General features: G+C 48.7%; 3 protein-coding genes across 6 annotated transcripts; 2 read left to right on the forward strand and 1 right to left on the reverse strand.

The window, feature by feature from the left end:
- The first annotated feature begins 7 nt into the window (after positions 1 to 7).
- Positions 8 to 18,297, forward strand: alpha-Spec (alpha spectrin). Of its 4 annotated transcripts, XM_064683349.1 has the most exons (8): positions 8 to 147; positions 6,909 to 11,023; positions 11,848 to 11,928; positions 13,300 to 15,223; positions 15,282 to 15,885; positions 16,056 to 16,085; positions 16,931 to 17,531; positions 17,586 to 18,297. In XM_064683349.1, the coding sequence occupies exons 2-8, from the start codon at positions 7,034 to 7,036 to the stop codon at positions 17,712 to 17,714; spliced, it is 7,359 nt and encodes a 2,452-aa protein (XP_064539419.1). In that variant the 5' UTR covers positions 8 to 147; positions 6,909 to 7,033; the 3' UTR covers positions 17,715 to 18,297. The 4 variants fall into 4 exon arrangements, with proteins under 4 accessions (XP_064539419.1, XP_064539420.1, XP_064539421.1 ...); XM_064683350.1 differs by lacking the exon at positions 16,056 to 16,085; XM_064683351.1 differs by lacking the exon at positions 11,848 to 11,928.
- On the forward strand, positions 14 to 5,925 carry dlt (codanin-1 like protein dlt). The gene is made up of 2 exons (XM_064683353.1): positions 14 to 147; positions 1,971 to 5,925. Exon 2 carries the CDS (start codon positions 2,201 to 2,203, stop codon positions 5,837 to 5,839), a length of 3,639 nt encoding a protein of 1,212 aa, XP_064539423.1. The 5' UTR covers positions 14 to 147; positions 1,971 to 2,200; the 3' UTR covers positions 5,840 to 5,925.
- A 158-nt stretch (positions 18,298 to 18,455) lies between the features above and the next one.
- Positions 18,456 to 19,394, reverse strand: mRpL46 (mitochondrial ribosomal protein L46). Its single transcript, XM_064683357.1, has one exon. The coding sequence runs from the start codon at positions 19,319 to 19,321 to the stop codon at positions 18,533 to 18,535; it is 789 nt and encodes a 262-aa protein (XP_064539427.1). The 5' UTR covers positions 19,322 to 19,394; the 3' UTR covers positions 18,456 to 18,532.
- Between the last annotated feature and the right edge of the window lie 14 nt (positions 19,395 to 19,408).

Genomic DNA, 19,408 nt, shown 5'->3' on the forward strand with positions numbered 1-19,408 from the left:
GCTAGCATACTAGCATACATTCTGTAAAGTGCTCCCGTGCAGTTCGTGTGAAATTTAAAGCGCTGCGTGAAAAATTAAGTAAAAGAGTTGAAAATCAATAGTTAAACCAACAAATTTGTTGTTAAGCGGTTGAGCGAGATCTAAAGTGTAAGTTACATATTGTTTTCATTTACAATTGTAGACCACAAAGCTTTAAATTGCATTGAAAATCAGCAAGCGTTTATGTGTGTGTATGTGTGTGGTACAGTGAAAATTTTTCGGGTCAACGCCACACCCTCGCTTTCATAAAGCGAAAATCTAATTATGCTTTAGAAATGGGCAAAATATCACAGTAGAACTGTTTATTGCTTAAACAAAGTGTTTTGCTTACTAAATTACCTTTTGGAAAGTGTATAAAGAGTACAAAATTCTGTATCCATGTTTTATGTGAACCATTTTTATAAATACGTACATGTGTGTGTGTGTTGTGTATACGTCATCGGGTTGTGCCGCAACTTCAATTTGAGAGAAAGCGGGAGAGAGAGATATACAGAACAGGCACGGATACAAACCAATGAGGTGTATTTTGGTATTTACAGCAAAGATGGCAAGAGTAATATTTTGTTTGCCCTAAGTCGAAATTTCGCGAAACCTGTTTGACAAAAAAAAAAAAAATGTCCTTGACTTTGGCGGGTTGTTTATTTAGGATAACGTTGCGCAATTTTGTACGCATATTGCCGGCAAGCAGAAAAACCAGTTCTCATGCATTTTGAAAATTTTATTTTGGAATGAAAGCTCTTTTTTTTAACGCTCATGTTTGATACTTATTGCTCATAGTTCCAAGTTGTGCGCATTACGTCATCCAGCTATTTCTGATAGACACTTCAATTAATGTATGTTGCCGCTTCGCTGTGTATCGCTCATGTGTGAGGTCTGTGCCAGCGGCTCTGTGAATGTATTCAAAACGAGAGCGCGCTCGCTCTTTCGCTCATTCCAAACAAAAATGTACTCCATGGCACGGAGTCCATGTACGCCCCCCTCCCTCCCCCCTCTCCGTGTCTTTGCTTCGTTCTCTTTTTGTATGTTGTTTTTGTTTGTATAGCACGCCACAAACAGTTAAATTGCCTTCAATTCGTTTATGTATGTTTATTTGTGTGTATGTGTGTGACTGGGCGACATTTGACTTTTGTATGGCTGCTTTGAATACAAACCCCGAATCCGGGCCTAGGCTATGTTATTTTTCAATTTCCTGCCGTGTATTAGGGCGATGCCGTTAAAAACTCGCGTGACTAAATTATATTTAGATATTTGTATACATGTTCGTTTATATTTTTCGTCACCGAACCACCCTGCTTTGTAAAACTTCTTCTTCTTCTGGCGATGATGTCATTTAAGTAAAGCCAATTGAAGACACTTCTTGCAACTACTTTACTTTGCTTTGCTCTTTGACCTCCAGTTTCATTTCTATACATGTAATACATATCTCGACTATTCCTATTAGAACATTGATTGAAGTCTTCATGTGGGTATATATGCATTTCTAAAGCTTTGTAGCACAATGAATCTTAACTCTTTGCCCCAATTGTACTTTTATTTACTAAAATTAACAATAGTTTTTTAAGTATTGAGTAATATATCAATTCTGTGTTGTACTCTTAGTTTATTGCACGTCAAACGAAATAATATTGGTAACAAAAACATAAATAAAACAAACTAACTAACCTAGCGTATAAATATGGTATTCTAATTTGTATAATTTCCTTCGTAAACTCTATCTTAATTCGGCACAAATCTAGAGTTAGTTTGATCTTTATACGTTTGAGTGTGTGTGTATGTGTGGAAAAAGAAAAGAAATCCTAAACGAAAATAAACATCGAAACCAAGAAGAAAAAAAAAGTGGCCAAGAAAATGAATAAAATGAAATAAATGAAAGCAAGCAAAAGACAAAGAGCGTACAAGCAATATTTCTCTTCTCTCATCTTCCGTTACAGGAACGGGGCCTGAGGGAGAGAGAAAATGTTGTGAGAACGAAGCTTAAACGTAATATAAACAAAAACAAACGCAACATATGTAAATAAATCGAACAGCAAATGGAACTGGAACCGGATCAGGAGCTGGAACAGTTGTTTAAAAAACTGGAACTTGTCGATTTGGCTTTGTAAGAGAAGTAAAGCTTATAAGTAATATACACAGAAACACATGTGAATAAAGCAAACAGCAAATGGAGCATGCAAAGCAACTGGAACTGGAACTGGAACTAGAACCAGAGCAGCAGCTGGAGCAGTTGCTTAAAAAACTGGAACATGTCGATTTGGCTCAGCTACCCGAAAAGTTCCAAGCACACTTTCAGCAAAAGCCGAGCAACATTTGCAGTCTGGAGGATTTCGCAATTTACTATTTGGCTGCACTGCGTCAACATACGGAGCTGCATTTTCGCGCTGGCACCGAATCGGAAACCCCTAAACAACACACGCCCGTGCGCCTAGCAAAACCCCCGCCCGTAGATCAGGAACTGAATGAATCCCCGCTCAGTCAGCTGAGCGCGGGCAATGTGTCCACGCCGGTACGACAGGTGACTCCGCTGCAGCAGCAGCAGCAGGGACGTCGCTCGGCTGGCGTCACGCCGCAAAGCAGCGAGCGATCGACTAACCGAAGTGGAGGAGGCGGAGGAGGAGGAGGCGGGGCTGGTGCGGGCAGCTTTTGTCTAGCGGATTTTATGACCCATACGACGCCCAATCAGAGCCAACAGCGCGCGAAGAAGAAGACGACGACGACAACGCCGCTCGATAAATCGCAGAAGCCGCGCCGCCGCGTGCTGCCCATGACCATCAGCCGGAACGTGTCCGCGAGCAGCTCCTTTGGCGACACCAGCTCCTTCAGCAACGAGAACAATCTGCTGCGTCTCTCGCAGAGCTGCGAGCTGGACCGCAGCCAGGGCGCCGAGCTGGAGCAGGAGGCGCGCAAGACGCTGCTGCTGCGCCGACAGGAGATCAAAAGCGAAGCGCCCGTGGAACAGGAGCGGGAAAGGGAAAGGGAACGGGAGCGAGAACAACCGAAAGTAATGTCAATTAGTTTGGAGCAGGTGCGCCATGCCAAGCAGCTGCAGCTGCTGGCGGCGATCTATGCGCTGCTCATGGATCTGAATCTGGTGCCAAATGTGCTGACCGAGATCAGCTACGCGCTGCAGTTGCTCAACATATGTGATGTGGCGGGGGACAGCAGCAGCTCCCCCCAGTCGGAGCCACCGCTGGCTCTTTTAGCTGGCCACAAGGAGTGCATCTATTTTGCGGCCAAGCTGCTGGAGCAACAAAAGGATCTGCTGCTGCAGCTGGATCGCAGCTCGCTGGCCGTGCTGCTGCAGCACGAGCGCCTGTCGCTGCTGCCCAAGGCGCTGCTGGAGCAACTGGAGCAGCAGCAGAGCAAGCGGGCGCCGCGGATCACGGAGGAAACGGAGAACAAGGCACAGCAGAATGTGCACTATCAGCACGAGAAGGATGCGCGCGATAAGTTTCCCAGCCAGCAGGAGTTTGGGGCATTCAAGAGCCAGCGCGATCTCTTCTACAAGTCGCTCAAGCTCTGGGAGCAACTGCATCTGAATCGCCTGTTCAGCTTTGGACGAGAGCTCGGGCCGCCTGTGCGGGACATCTTCAGGCAGTCGGAGCATGTGGTGAATATGTCGCACTTTGCGGGACTCTTTGTCAGCCAGCTGCTCATGTCCAGCCGGGAGACGCACGAGTCGCCCGAGGAGCTGGGCCTCAAGCTCGATCAGCAGCGTCTCAATAGGCTCGCACAGCGTCTGGTCACCAGCAATTCGAGCGTCGAGGATCAGTTCCCGCGCACGCAGGCCTTCTTTCGTGATTTTATTAGTGAATGCGGTTCGTTGGCGTTTCTCGTGCAGCTCCAGCTGGCGCTCTATGTCCAGCTGTTGCGCCACAATGACTCCAGCTTCGAGCTGCTCTCACTGCAACCCGATGGCGAGGAGGAGCAGCAGGAGCAGCTGGCCTCACCATATATTGTGCGCCCGCAGGCTCAGGCCGAGCTGCTCATTTTGGCCAAGTTCTTGGGTTATGTTTGCGCCTTTCCCTACAATCGTTCAGCCAACGCCGCCAACACCTGCCAGCAGCAGCAGCTCCAGCTGCGACGCCAGTTCCGGCCACCATTCGAGATGCGGCTGCATCTGGAGCGTGCCATGCGCCAGGGCAAGCTGCTGATCACGCTGCCCTGGCTGGTGCAGTATCTGGTCATGTTGGACCCGGTCACGCTGCAGCTGCCCGCCGCACTCGACACTCTGGAGCTGCTCTATGCCTTGTATGGCGGCGCCCTGGGAAAAACCCATGCGATTTTCATTGCGCGCAGCTGCCTTGGCTGGCTGCTGGAATCTCAGCCCGCGCTTAGCAGTGGCTACTACAGCCACAGGAGGAGCAGCAGCAGCACCACGAAACCGGTTGGAGCTACGGCAGCTCTCGTCTCCGATTGCCTGCGTAGTCTGTGCTTCTCGGACGCGGGGAAGGCGGGATCGCTGCTGGAGCAGCTGCTGCCGGTTGCGTGTCCCTTTCTGCACGAGTTCCGTGTCGCTATTGCGCCCTCGCAGCGCCAGGTGCAGCGCAATGGACGCTATCGTTACATAACCACGCGCCTCGAACAGCTGGGCGGCAGCGGCAGCAAGCATAATCCTCCGGCGGACACTGAATCTCTGGCTGTGCCGGCTTCGGCTCAGCGCAAGCTGGTGGACGCCTTTTTGCACTCGCAGAACGCCTCGATGCGGCGTCTGCTTGAATTCGTGACGGAGCGCAGCTTCAAGTGCGTCGTCAAGGATGCACAACAAACGATACTCCTGCCCTCCAAGTCGCTGGCCGATGCACAGGTCAACGGCATTGAGTCGACGCAGCAGCACGAGGTGCTGCGGGAGCTGAAGCGCATCTATCAGCAGGCACGTGCTCAGGGCTGTCAACAGTGGACGGATCGGGTGCCCGGCATGTTGGAGCAGCGCATTGAGCAGTCGCTGCTGGCGCTGCTGCCCGCCAATACGAATGACGTAGTGCGTCATACGTATGCGCATTTGATCCGGCAGCAGGCGCAGCTGCAGCTGCAACAATGGCTGGAGATTAGCGTGCTGCAGTCGAGCTTCTATCACGGCGATCTGCAGGAGCTGGCCAGCAAGGTGTGTCGCGCCAATGGCCGGAGCAGCGCCCAGGCCCAGGTTGGCGTCAATTCGAATGACCTGTGCCTGACGGCGGCGGGCGACGAGCTGAGATTGTCGCAGACTCTGCGCGAGCTGCAGCAATGGGTGCATTGCCTCAGCATGCGGCCCGAATTTCTGCCCTATTTGGGCGAGCTGCTGCCGCTGCTCGAACGTACGCGGCAGGCGGCGCTGCTGCCGCATTTGCCCAGCCATTTCTATCATTTGCTCGGCTCCATTTTGGTGCGTCTGCTGCAGTTGCTCATGTGCCAGCAGCCGGAGCTGCTGACGCAGCCAATTATCAGCATCAGCTGTGAGGTGTGGCTGGCGCCGAAGGTGCGTTCAGCTGATGAGAATGGCGCCCATCCCATCTATTTGGAGGCATTGCTTAGCGTCGGCTTTGTCCAGGATCTGAGTGCGAATCCTGCGCGCTTTCAGCTGCTCCACCAGCTACTACACAATATGCTAGAAGCACACGTACTGCACGTCGATCAGCTCAATCAGTTTTTCTTGGCACTCTTCAAGGAGGACTGGACACAGCCGGTGTGGAGCGCGCTCTCCCAGCTGCTGCATCAGTTGTCCCAAAGTTGTCCCAGCAAAGTCAACGACGACGACGACGGCAAGTCGCAGTTGTTTATGGAAATGCTGGCGGATTTGTCAAACGATTTGGATAGTTTTTAAGCTTATAAAGTTATAATTATATCATTCTCACATTTATCATACAATGTTTGTCGCTGTTAATAAATACTCTATTTTTTGCAAAAGAATGTCACCTTTTCATGCTCTTCAAGTTCGATAAGATAACAGCGCTGCTTATCGATAATTAAAATTTCCGATTACGTCACTGTCAGCCAAACTTGACGAATTTGTCGTTGTAGTTGGGTCGGCTTGTGAAATACAAAATGATATAGATGTATGTGTGTGTGTGTGTGTGTATGTGAGGCGGGCGATGCAGTCATTGGATAAAAAGTAGAACGAATAAGTGTAGAAACTGTAAGAAAAAGTATAATGTTTACGTTGTGTTTCTAACGGCTGCTCCAAAAAAAAAGCTAAAAATGCTGTTCGAAATATATAAAATTAGCAGAATTAGGTTTCTGATCACAAAAGGTTAAGGTGCTAAAAGATCCTTAATCAAATTTTAACTATTTTCGGCAACCTGTGCAAATAGGCAAACTGAGCTGGAAAATAGCTGAATTGGCAACAGTGGCTCTAGATTAACTAAGCTGGAAATTAGCTGAATTGGCAACACTGGCTCTGCCGCAAATTAAATAGACTTGCTACAGCAAAAGTGCGGTATATTGACTTAGTTGCAGGAATTTTATATACATACTTATGGGTACACATGATACCCTTCTTTTTTTTGTACACATTATATAGTAAAAATCTGGTTTAAAGACTTTATACAGCAGATGTGCGGTCTATTGACTTGCTTGCAGTGTTTTTATATACATATCCTAGGTATCCACCATATTAAAACTTTTTTTTTTCATAATTCACAATTTCAAGTTAAAAAGTCTGGTCACTTTTCAACCACTGTGCGGTACACAAAGTGCGTAATGTGTGTGTTTGTATGTATGCAGCAAAGCTGATTGTCTGTCTGTGTGTGTGTGTGTGTGTCATTGTGCTAAATTTGTAAAACGCGAGCGGAGGTTATGCAATCGACAAAAGCTGTGTCTCTGGTTAAAGCTAATTGAATCTAATTGTGGCTCACTCTCTCTCGTTCATTCATTAATTCTTGATTCTCTTTCAGTTGAGCACGGGCAAACTTTGGCATTTGGATTTGATGAGCAGCCAGGAGCAGTATTAGATTAAATTGAAACTTTACAAAATCAAAGCTAAAACGAACGAAGAATTAAACGAACCAACGTACCAAATATGGAGAATTTTACACCGAAAGAGGTGAAAATCCTCGAGACCGTCGAGGATATTCAGGAGCGTCGTGAGCAGGTTCTGTCGCGCTATAATGAATTCAAGATTGAAACGCGGCAGAAGCGTGAGAAGCTCGAGGATTCGCGTCGCTTTCAGTACTTTAAGCGCGACGCCGATGAGCTGGAATCGTGGATACACGAGAAACTGCAGGCGGCCAGCGAGGAGAGCTACCGTGATCCGACCAATCTTCAGGCCAAGATCCAGAAGCATCAGGCCTTCGAGGCGGAAGTCTCCGCGCATAGCAATGCAATTGTATCGCTGGATAATACCGGCCAGGAGATGATCAATCAGCAGCACTTTGCATCGGAGACCATACAGCGGCGCCTGGATGAGCTGCATCAGTTGTGGGAGCTGCTGCTGAGCCGTCTGGCCGAGAAGGGCCTAAAGCTGCAGCAGGCGCTGGTCCTTGTGCAGTTTTTGCGTCAGTGCGAGGAGGTCATGTTTTGGATCAAGGACAAGGAGACCTTTGTGACGGCCGATGAGTTCGGCCAGGATCTGGAGCATGTCGAGGTGCTGCAGCGCAAGTTCGATGAATTCCAAAAGGACATGGCCTCACAAGAGTATCGCGTCACCGAGGTCAACCAGTTGGCCGACAAACTAATCCAGGACGGTCATCCCGAGCGGGACACAATTACCAAGCGCAAGGAGGAGCTCAACGAGGCCTGGCAACGGCTCAAGCAATTGGCCATTGTGCGGCAGGAGAAGCTCTTCGGCGCCCACGAGATTCAGCGCTTTAATCGCGATGCCGACGAGACTGTCGCCTGGATAGCCGAAAAGGATGTTGTGCTCTCCTCTGACGACTACGGGCGCGATCTGGCCAGTGTCCAGGCACTGCAGCGCAAGCACGAGGGCGTCGAACGCGATCTGGCCGCCCTCGAGGACAAGGTGTCCACCCTGGGCGCCGAGGCGCAGCGTCTGTGCTCCATCCATGCCGATCACAGCGATCAGATACGCGACAAGCAGGCCGAGATCGCCAACTATTGGCAGAGCTTGACGGCAAAGGCGCGTGAGCGCAAGCAGAAACTGGATGAGTCCTACTATCTGCATCGTTTCCTTGCCGATTTCCGTGATCTGGTGTCGTGGATCAATGGCATGAAGGCCATCATTTCGGCCGATGAGCTCGCCAAGGATGTGGCCGGCGCTGAGGCGCTGCTGGAGCGTCATCAGGAGCACAAGGGCGAGATCGATGCGCGCGAGGACAGCTTCAGGTTGACCACCGAATCCGGCCGGAAGCTGTTGGAGCGCGAGCACTATGCCGCCGCCGAAATCCAAGAGAAGCTGGCCGCTCTGGAGAATGACAAGAGCTCGCTGCTGTCGCTGTGGGAGGATCGCCGCATCCTGTACGAGCAGTGCATGGATCTGCAGCTCTTCTATCGCGACACTGAACAGGCCGACACCTGGATGGCCAAGCAGGAGGCCTTCCTCGCCAACGAGGATCTGGGCGATTCACTGGACTCTGTCGAGGCGCTGATCAAGAAGCACGAAGACTTCGAGAAGAGCCTGGCCGCCCAAGAGGAGAAAATCAAGGCGTTGGACATTTTCGCCACCAAGCTAATCGATGGCCAGCACTATGCCGCCGACGATGTCGCGCAGCGGCGACAGATGCTGCTCGCCCGACGCGCCGCCCTGCAGGAGAAGTCGGCCAAGCGGCGCCAACTGCTGGAGGACTCGAATCGCTATCAGCAGTTCGAGCGCGACTGCGACGAGACCAAGGGCTGGATCAGCGAGAAGCTCAAGTTCGCCACCGACGACAGCTATCTGGATCCGACCAATCTGAATGGCAAGATGCAGAAGCATCAGAATTTCGAGCACGAGCTGAACGCGAATAAATCCCGCATCGAGGACATCACCAATGTGGGCAGCGAGCTGATCGAGAGGAAGCACTATGCCGCCGATCAGATCAATACGCGCATGCAGGAGATTGTTGTGCTGTGGGAGACGCTCGTCCAAGCGTCCGACAAGAAGGGCTGCAAGCTGAACGAGGCGTGCCAGCAGCAGCAGTTCAATCGCACGATCGAGGACATTGAGCTCTGGCTGAGCGAGATCGAGGGCCAGCTGCTGTCCGAGGATCACGGCAAGGATCTGACCTCTGTGCAGAATCTGCAGAAGAAGCATGCGCTGCTCGAGGCCGATGTTATGGCCCATCAGGATCGCATCGAGAACATCAATGTGGCGGCCAACAAGTTCATCGAATCGGGACACTTCGATGCCGACAACATTCGCAACAAGGAGGGCAATCTGTCGGCACGCTATGCCGCCCTGGCGGCGCCCATGGGCGAACGCAAACAGCATCTGCTGGACTCGCTGCAGGTGCAGCAGCTGTTCCGCGACCTCGAGGACGAGGCGGCCTGGATACGGGAGAAGGAACCGATTGCCGCGTCGACGAATCGCGGTCGCGATTTGATTGGTGTCCAGAATCTGATCAAGAAGCATCAGGCCGTGCTGGCCGAGATTAACAATCATGAGGCGCGCCTCTTGAACGTCATTAGCTCGGGCGAGACAATGCTCAAGGATCAGCCGTTCGCCAGCGACGATATACGCCAGCGCCTCGAGGCGCTGCAGGAGCAGTGGAACAACCTGCGCGAGAGATCCAATCAGCGCAAACAGGATCTGGACGATTCGCTGCAGGCGCATCAGTACTTTGCCGATGCCAACGAGGCGGAGTCGTGGATGCGCGAAAAGGAACCAATTGCCACGGGCAGCGATTACGGCAAGGACGAGGACTCATCGGAGGCGCTGCTCAAGAAGCACGAGGCACTCGTCTCCGATCTGGAAGCCTTCGGCAACACCATCCAGGCGCTGCAGGAGCAGGCCAAAAACTGCCGCCAGCAGGAAACGCCCGTCGTCGACATTACTGGCAAGGAGTGCGTCGTTGCGCTCTACGACTACACGGAGAAGTCGCCGCGCGAGGTGTCCATGAAGAAGGGCGACGTCCTCACGCTGCTCAACTCGAACAACAAGGACTGGTGGAAGGTGGAGGTCAACGATCGGCAGGGCTTCGTGCCAGCCGCCTACATCAAGAAGATCGAGGCCGGGCTGAGTGCATCGCAGCAGAATCTCGTGGACAACCATTCGATTGCCAAGCGCCAGAACCAGATCAACTCCCAGTACGATAATCTCTTGGCCCTCGCTCGCGAGCGCCAGAATAAGCTCAATGAGACGGTCAAAGCGTATGTCCTGGTGCGCGAGGCAGCCGACTTGGCTCAATGGATACGCGACAAGGAGAACCATGCCCAGATCGCCGATGTTGTTGGCGAGGATCTCGAGGAGGTCGAGGTGCTGCAGAAGAAGTTCGACGACTTCAACGATGATCTGAAGGCCAACGAGGTGCGTCTGGCGAACATGAACGAAATTGCCGTCCAGCTGACATCGCTCGGTCAGACGGAGGCAGCGCTCAAGATCCAGACCCAGATGCAGGATCTCAACGAGAAGTGGAACAATCTGCAGACTTTGACCGCCGAGAAGGCCAGCCAGCTGGGCTCCGCGCACGAGGTGCAGCGTTTCCATCGCGACATCGACGAGACCAAGGACTGGATTGCCGAGAAGGCGAATGCCCTGAACAACGACGATCTCGGCAAGGATCTGCGCAGCGTCCAGACGCTGCAGCGCAAACACGAGGGCGTCGAACGCGATCTGGCCGCCCTGCGCGACAAGATCCGGCAGCTGGACGAGACCGCCAATCGGCTGATGCAATCGCATCCGGACACCGCCGAACAGACCTATGCCAAGCAGAAGGAGATCAACGAGATGTGGGATCAGATTATCACCAAGTCGACCGCGCGCAAGGAGAAGCTGCTCGACTCGTACGATCTGCAGCGTTTCCTCAGCGACTATCGCGATCTGCTGGCCTGGATCAACTCCATGATGAGCCTCGTTACTTCGGACGAGCTGGCCAACGATGTGACTGGCGCCGAGGCGCTTATCGAACGTCATCAGGTAGAGTTTTTCAAACTTTAACTTTTATTAATTCCCTTGTCCGGTTTCAGGTTTTTTTCTTTTTATGCCCTTGCAGGGGGTAGGGATAGAGAGGAAGAGTATAAACTCTTGCTCAGTTTGTAAAAATTTGTCTATTTTTCTTTTTCAACTATGAGCCCAAGTCAAACGAGTCAAAACTCGGATCTGTTCGAGTTGCAGACAAGCAACTGAGTCAAACGATTCAATCGAACAAGCTCGAGTTAATAAGAGTTCGCTTCAAACTCGAAATCATTTATTTATGCACAAACCAAGATGCCTCGAGCATGTCGAACTTCGTTTAAATAATTGTCTTCGGGTTGGTGAATCGACTAGTTTGACACTCGAAGGTTCGAGTCTGTTCGTTTTCCGTTAAATTGATTGAGTATTCGAATTTGATTCAAACGAACTTAACGATGCAGGTCTTCACTTCAAGTAGATCCGCTTTTTTGACGCAGATAAAGTAATATGTGCCTGCAAGGGTATTTGATCTTCGGCAGCCCGAAGATAACTAATTCTGTTGTGTTCTGAATGACAATGCCAATGGAACCGGAATATGTTAGATGCAACTTATTAAGATTTGATTTCCTATTCCCTCGAGTTAAACACTTTATTTAATTCTGATTTTTCTGTGCGTTCTTTTGTTTTGTTTTCGGGGTACTGTGTTGCCCAAAATCACGCCATAAAAAAACAAACAATTATTAAACCTCTCAACGTTTCCTGCTATCGACAACAATGGTTCATGGTTCATGACAACATATATACAATATATACATCCATGGTATTATTTCTCATCTGTAAACACACAGGCACATCGTGCTGAAATTGAGTTCACGCTCGGCAGCAGTTCCGCTCCTCCAGCAGCAAGTGCATCACCATCCGGCGACGAGGTAGTTGTTCGTATACCCCAACATCATCATCACCAAAACCAACATCATCGTTTTCCATGTTATCCATGTTATATTATTGTGCGTTGTGTTTTCTCACTAGTTTTTGACTTTTGAACTAGTTCGCGCCGCCTGAGTTTGTTCAGCTGCAGCTTCCACATGCTATCCGATTGCTTCTGAGTATTCACAATGGCAGCCTTAGAGATATGCAATCTCATCATTGTGAATACTCAGTTGGAGTTCGAAAGCTATTAAATAACCCCGATCTGTACTTATACACGAATTGTCATCTAATAGCACTTGCGACGGGCCTGTTTTAGCATTTAAAAGACTACGATTCGAAATGGATTGGTATTTTTTTTAATATTTGGTCAATTTCAATCATATTTCCTTTTCAACCAAACCTCGAAATGTATTCGAATTTCCTTTTCAAACCGAATCGAAATCTTGAACAGGCTCGTTAATTTTAAACAAAATATTGATAATTATTTCTATTATGAAATACTTTCTACACATATCTGAACTCTATATGCATAAACCAACAGCTAATCAATCATAAACCTTTAAATTTCAGTCATCTCATAGCAGCTCTCATCTATGTAATTGATAATCGCCATAGGGGACAGACAGACCTTCAACTATTCGACTCTTTGACTGATCTTTTATTTCTGACCAGTGTTGCCAACTGCCGCTTTAAAAAAAAAATAGCCGAATTCGAATTCGAAAATTTGCTAAATACGCTTTCTAAATAAAAAATAGCCTGATTCCACTATGCTCAAAATATGTTACATTTACAACATTTCACATTCTGCGATTCCATTAGCAAGAATCAATTGTAGTCAACATGTGAATGGCAAAAGTACCGCTTCTATATATAGCTGATCAACTCAAAAATGGCATAATTCCACTATCAACATTTCTTACATTTTTTGCGAATGTAACATTTTTTGCAAGTGTGAAAAATGTGAAATGTACAGGCAACAAATTTCACATTCACATTTTTTGCAGTTTTGAAAAGCGACATTTCCAAAATCATCAGACATCAGCAATACACAGACAGAACAGCTTCACTGTTATACCCTATATACCCGACTGTATAGGGTAGACCCACACTCATCTCTGTAAAGCACCCAACAGACAGCTCGCAGTCGTCACAATTTCGCATATCATTCTATTCTATTCCTATTCCTATTTCTGTTTCTGTTCGACGTTTTTGGTAATTTTGACTAATCTCTATTTGAAGACTTGAGTTGAGTACAAGCAAAAGCAACTCAAAAAACGTTTCTTGTTGTTCTAACCCGGCGTTTAAACCTTATGCAAGATTTTCTGTCCAGCTCGAAGGTACTAAAGTATTTTTTCCCACATTGTGTGCAGGAACACCGGACGGAGATCGATGCACGCGCCGGCACCTTCGGCGCCTTTGAGCAGTTCGGCAACGAGCTGCTGCAGGCCAATCATTATGCCTCGCCGGAGATTAAGGAGAAGATTGAGGATTTGGCCAAGGCGCGCGAGGATTTGGAGAAGGCCTGGACCGAGCGTCGTCTGCAGCTGGAGCAGAATCTCGATCTGCAGCTGTATATGCGCGACTGCGAATTGGCCGAGTCGTGGATGTCGGCCCGCGAGGCATTCCTCAATGCGGACGACGATGCCAATGCTGGCGGCAATGTCGAGGCGTTGATCAAGAAGCACGAGGACTTTGACAAGGCGATCAACGGACATGAACAGAAGATAGCCGCGCTGCAAACGGTGGCAGATCAGCTCATTGCCCAGAATCATTATGCCTCCAATCTGGTGGATGACAAGCGCAAGCAGGTGCTCGAGCGTTGGCGTCACCTCAAGGAGGGCCTGATCGAGAAGCGTTCACGTCTGGGCGACGAGCAGACGCTGCAGCAGTTCTCCCGCGATGCGGACGAGATCGAGAACTGGATAGCCGAGAAGCTGCAGCTGGCCACCGAGGAGAGCTACAAGGATCCGGCCAATATACAGTCGAAGCATCAGAAACATCAGGCCTTCGAGGCGGAGCTTGCCGCCAATGCGGATCGCATACAGAGCGTCCTGGCGATGGGCGGCAATTTGATTGACAAGAAACAGTGCAGCGGCTCGGAGGATGCCGTGCAGAAGCGTCTCACCCAAATCGCCGATCAATGGGAATATCTGACGCATAAGACGACGGAGAAGTCGCTGAAGCTGAAGGAGGCCAATAAGCAGCGCACGTATATTGCTGCTGTCAAGGATTTGGATTTCTGGTTGGGCGAGGTCGAGAGTTTGTTGACCACTGAGGATTCTGGTAAGGATTTGGCATCGGTCCAAAACCTCATGAAGAAACATCAGTTGGTCGAAGCGGATATCGTTGCGCACGAAGACCGCATCAAGGACATGAACAACCAGGCCGATTCCTTGGTCGAAAGCGGTCAATTCGATACTGCTGGCATCCAGGAGAAGCGTCAATCCATTAACGAGCGTTACGAGCGCATCTGCAATCTGGCCGCCCATCGTCAGGCCCGCCTCAACGAGGCTCTCACGCTGCATCAGTTCTTCCGCGACATTGCCGACGAGGAGAGCTGGATCAAGGAGAAGAAGCTGCTGGTCGGCTCCGATGATTACGGACGCGATCTGACCGGCGTTCAGAACCTAAAGAAGAAGCACAAGCGCCTCGAAGCGGAACTTGGCTCGCATGAGCCGGCCATACAGGCCGTCCAGGAGGCCGGTGAGAAGCTGATGGATGTCTCGAATCTGGGCGTGCCGGAAATTGAGCAGCGCCTCAAGGCGCTGAATCAGGCTTGGTCCGAGCTAAAGAATCTGGCTGCTACGCGTGGCCAAAAGCTGGACGAGTCGCTGACCTATCAGCAATTCCTGGCCCAGGTCGAGGAGGAGGAAGCCTGGATAACCGAAAAGCAGCAGCTGCTCTCTGTGGAGGATTACGGCGACTCGATGGCCGCCGTCCAGGGTCTGCTGAAGAAGCACGATGCCTTCGAGACCGATTTCGCTGCCCACAAGGATCGCTGTTCGCTGATCTGCGAGCAAGGCAGCGACCTGGTCGAGGCCAAGAACCATCACGGCGAATCCATTGGCCAGCGCTGCCAGCAGCTGCGCAACAAGCTGGAGAACCTCAACGCGCTGGCCGCGCGTCGCAAGGGAGCATTGTTGGACAACTCGGCGTATCTGCAGTTCATGTGGAAGGCCGATGTGGTCGAGAGCTGGATCGACGACAAGGAGAACTATGTGCGCTCCGACGAATACGGACGTGATCTGTCCACCGTGCAGACGCTACTCACCAAGCAGGAGACATTCGATGCAGGTGAGCAGCGCGACCTACTTCCTGTCACACTTATATATTAATCCCTTTGTTTATGCAGGTCTCAATGCCTTTGAGCAGGAAGGCATACACAACATTAGCGCTCTGAAGGATCAGCTGATCAATGCCAGCCACGCCCAATCGCCGGCCATACTGAAGCGTCACGGCGACGTAATTGCCCGCTGGCAGAAGCTGCGGGATGCGAGCGATACGCGTAAGCAGCGATTGCTGGCCATGCAGGAGCAGTTCCGCCAAATCGAGGAACTCTACTTGACATTTGCCAAGAAAGCTTCGGCCTTCAATTCTTGGTTCGAAAATGCCGAAGAGGATCTCACCGATCCGGTTCGCTGCAATTCGATCGAAGAAATTCGCGCACTGCGCGACGCCCACGCACAATTCCAGGCGTCTCTCTCATCGGCCGAAGCTGACTTTAAGGCATTGGCAGCGCTCGACCAGAAGATCAAGAGCTTTAATGTTGGACCAAATCCGTACACATGGTTCACCATGGAAGCTCTTGAGGAGACCTGGCGTAATCTGCAAAAGATCATAGAGGAACGCGATGGCGAACTGGCCAAGGAGGCCAAGCGACAAGAGGAGAACGACAAGCTGCGCAAGGAGTTCGCCAAGCACGCCAATCTCTTCCACCAGTGGCTAACCGAAACGAGGTGAGATCTCTCCCACAGCGTGTTTGTTGGTATCCGATTCCTCCAGCCAAATCTTGGCACGAAAGATTTCCCTTTAACGAAAACAACTCTTGTGGTCTCCCGCGCGTAATTTCGTCGTCATTTTCCCATTAATGCCGCGTAACTGAAACGTTCCAATTCTGTTCTTCTAGATATTATATGCTGGGTTATAATCGTCAAGGGTAATTAAGAAGTCTCTCCCCCCACTACGGACGCAGTTCTTCCACTTTCCCCCACTTTACTGCGTTTACATTTCTTTTGTTTCCGTTTCTGTCGTTGCAAAAGCTAAAAGTTTAACCAAGCTGCGTTGCTCCACTAACTATAAATATATTTCTAGATAATTTTAAGCGGGCGGGATCTGCCCTCGCTTTGTAAATATATTTTAAGCAAATATTTCAAATTTAGTTCTAGTTTAAATTGCTGTATTAACAGCCTGATTAATCAATCGATTTAGCGTTTCGATTCTCACAAAATTCTCAAATTTCTTTTTAAAACAATCGATTTAAAATTTCTTTTCCATATTCGAAAGATACGCAGCATGTAAAATTGTAGCATACAGAAAATACAACTAGTTAAAGATGCATTCGTTTTTGTTCAAGTAGCTTTAACTTAATATTTGGCTTATTCTTTCAACTCGCTTTTTTTTAGTCATGTTTCGACATTATTAGTTGCTGAATATATATTCCAAAAATTCTCTCGCGTTAACTGAAATGTTTTTGCCGATGACACGACGCTTTAAAAAGAAATTAATTTTATTATTTACGAGTTACGAGTTCAGCTTGTGTCATAGGTCAAAGCATTTCCACACACGCACACACCTGACACCTGTATATATGAACATAAAGGATAACAATTTGGTCAGACGACCCAAAAGATTTAAAAAACGGCCGCCCTTAACCACAGACCTCTAACAAGATTTGCTTTTCTTATTCATAATAATCCAGCGTACTTTGTCGTGCCTTACTAACGATCCTCAATCTATTTCAAACACAAAAATTTACACAAAAACATTTCCACGTGCACGCAGAACATCGATGATGGAAGGCTCCGGTTCGTTGGAACAGCAATTGGAGGCGCTTCGCGTCAAGGCCACAGAGGTGCGTGCCCGTCGTGTTGATCTGAAGAAAATCGAAGAACTCGGCGCCTTGCTCGAGGAGCACTTGATACTGGATAATCGCTACACGGAACACTCGACTGTGGGGTTGGCCCAGCAATGGGATCAGTTGGATCAGTTGTCGATGCGCATGCAGCACAATCTGGAGCAACAGATACAGGCACGCAACCATTCGGGCGTCTCGGAGGATTCGCTCAAGGAATTCTCGATGATGTTCAAGCACTTCGACAAGGACAAGAGCGGCAAACTAAACCATCAAGAGTTCAAATCATGTCTACGCGCACTCGGCTACGATCTGCCCATGGTTGAGGAGGGTCAACCCGATCCCGAATTTGAGGCTATTGTCGATGTGGTCGATCCCAATCGCGATGGCTATGTCTCGCTGCAGGAGTATATTGCATTCATGATCTCCAAGGAAACTGAGAACGTGCAGTCCTACGAAGAAATCGAGAATGCCTTCCGCGCCATCACCGCCGCCGACCGCCCCTACGTCACCAAGGAAGAGCTCTACTGCGTAAGTTACACAGCTGCACATTTAGACAGAAAATTAACCTTATTCCTCGCACAGAACCTCACCAAGGACATGGCGGACTACTGCGTGCAGCGCATGAAACCCTTCTCGGAACCGCGCTCTGGCCAGCCCATCAAAGATGCTTTAGATTACATCGATTTCACGCGAACGCTGTTCCAGAATTAAATTGCGTTGCGCCTGAGAAAATGTCTAACAACTTATTTCTAAAAAAAAAAAGAAACAAAAAAATTATAAACATATATTTACACGATTATTTTCGATCATTTTTAGTATCTAAGTCAGCAGAAATATGCTTATTTAAGAATTAATGCCACAATGAACCCAAAAAACAATACAATAATCGAGCACTTTTACCTTTGGTAGCTTTTGCATTTATGTATTCCCGTATTCCTGTATTCCTCTATCTCCCAAGTGGTATCTTAAATTTCGACATGTTGAAACGTAGTCTCAGTCTATATAATCAATATATAAAAATGCTTAAAAAAAAAACAGATAGCTTTGCTCTATATATATTACCCAAAACTTTCTAAATGTTGCGCGTAATTGTAATTGAAACATGTTCAAATTTGAGATACTGAATTCACAACAATAATACGAAAGCCTTTTTCCAGTTTATATAAACGAAATGCAAGTGGTAAAATATCCAAAAAAATATTTGATAAACATAAAAAATATAACTATTTGCCCGTGTTTACACTTCAACAAATTGCAAATAAAAATTATATTGCTGCATGTCTTACAAATGTTATATGCAAATGTGTTTATTTTCGAACAATTGAGCTAAATTGTAAATTAAAAGATTTTTGAATGGGAACAGATGACGATCCGCTCGAGGAGAGTCTAAATATATTTCATTTAAGCTCCTAAAGCTGATCTAACAAAAAAATCGTATAAAAATACAAGATATTTCATCAAGTTCCAGCAAATATTTATGATAAAACATGTTTATTAAACTACTTGAAACAGGACAAAGATAAATTGAATCAAATTAAGAATTTGTTTATGCTCTCCGCATAGGCGGTATTCAGTTTTGCTTGGAGCACATCTTTGGGCAGCCATTCGTATGGAATTGGCGGCGTTTGCTTCTCATCCACATTGCCGGCTCGCAGCGAGGCACGGTAGAAAAATATTTTGGCACCGAAGCACTCGGTGCGCTGCTTGCTCGGATATTTGTACTTGTGGAAGCCGACAGGCGCATTGCCATAGAACAACACTTGCAGATCTGTGCCGCATTTTTCGCGAAGCACACGCTCCGCTGTCTGTCGCATGGATTCGCCCTCCTGACGCAGACCCTGCGGCAGCACCAAATGCTCCTGTTGGCCAAGCTTTTGCTTCACCACCAGATACAGTGTGTCCTCCAAGCAGCGATCCGTTGAGGTGGTCACGTTAGCGGCGTCGTCGGGCGTAGTGCGCGGGGCGAATTGGAACTTCTTTAGTTCCTCGGTGTAGGCATCTTTCAGATCTTGTGCGGTTTGCTTGGCGACCGAGTCATCGAGATCCACCTGCGCTTTACCCTGCTTAATCAGCTCAGTCTGCAGCATGTCGCGTTCGTGTTTGAGCTCAAAGTCCGATTTAAGACTGTTTTCGTACTCGACCTGGGACAGCATGTCCTGGAATTGTCGCTCCAATGGATTCAAAGTTTTGGTTACCACCGGCAGCCGTTCGACCAGGACACCAGCATACAGATCCCACTTATCGTTGGCGCTCTGCGCAGACGAGGACTGTGCGCGCACCAGTTGTCTGGCACTGATTTGTGTAAGTCGGCGTAGCATTTTTATTTATTAATTATTATTTAAATGCAAAGCAAAAATCTCTCCCCTTCGATTACATGAGCAGTAGGCGAACGGAGAACAGCTGCT

Source organism: Drosophila montana, unplaced genomic scaffold (genome assembly GCF_035044405.1).
Source record: "Drosophila montana isolate Dmon_TW-CO22-7 unplaced genomic scaffold, ASM3504440v1 contig_2592_1, whole genome shotgun sequence".
Classification (NCBI taxonomy): Eukaryota; Metazoa; Arthropoda; class Insecta; order Diptera; family Drosophilidae; genus Drosophila; species Drosophila montana.

Excerpts from the sequence above, each read along its gene's own strand:
- dlt (XM_064683353.1), top strand. The coding sequence starts at position 2,201 with ATGGAGCATGCAAAGCAACTGGAACTGGAACTGGAACTAGAACCAGAG.
- alpha-Spec (XM_064683349.1), top strand. The coding sequence starts at position 7,034 with ATGGAGAATTTTACACCGAAAGAGGTGAAAATCCTCGAGACCGTCGAG. Across the intron at positions 15,886-16,055 it reads CAGTGGCTAACCGAAACGAG|ATATTATATGCTGGGTTATA; the intron begins GTGAGATCTCTC and ends CTGTTCTTCTAG. Across the intron at positions 16,086-16,930 it reads CTGGGTTATAATCGTCAAGG|AACATCGATGATGGAAGGCT; the intron begins GTAATTAAGAAG and ends ACGTGCACGCAG.
- mRpL46 (XM_064683357.1), bottom strand. The coding sequence starts at position 19,321 with ATGCTACGCCGACTTACACAAATCAGTGCCAGACAACTGGTGCGCGCA.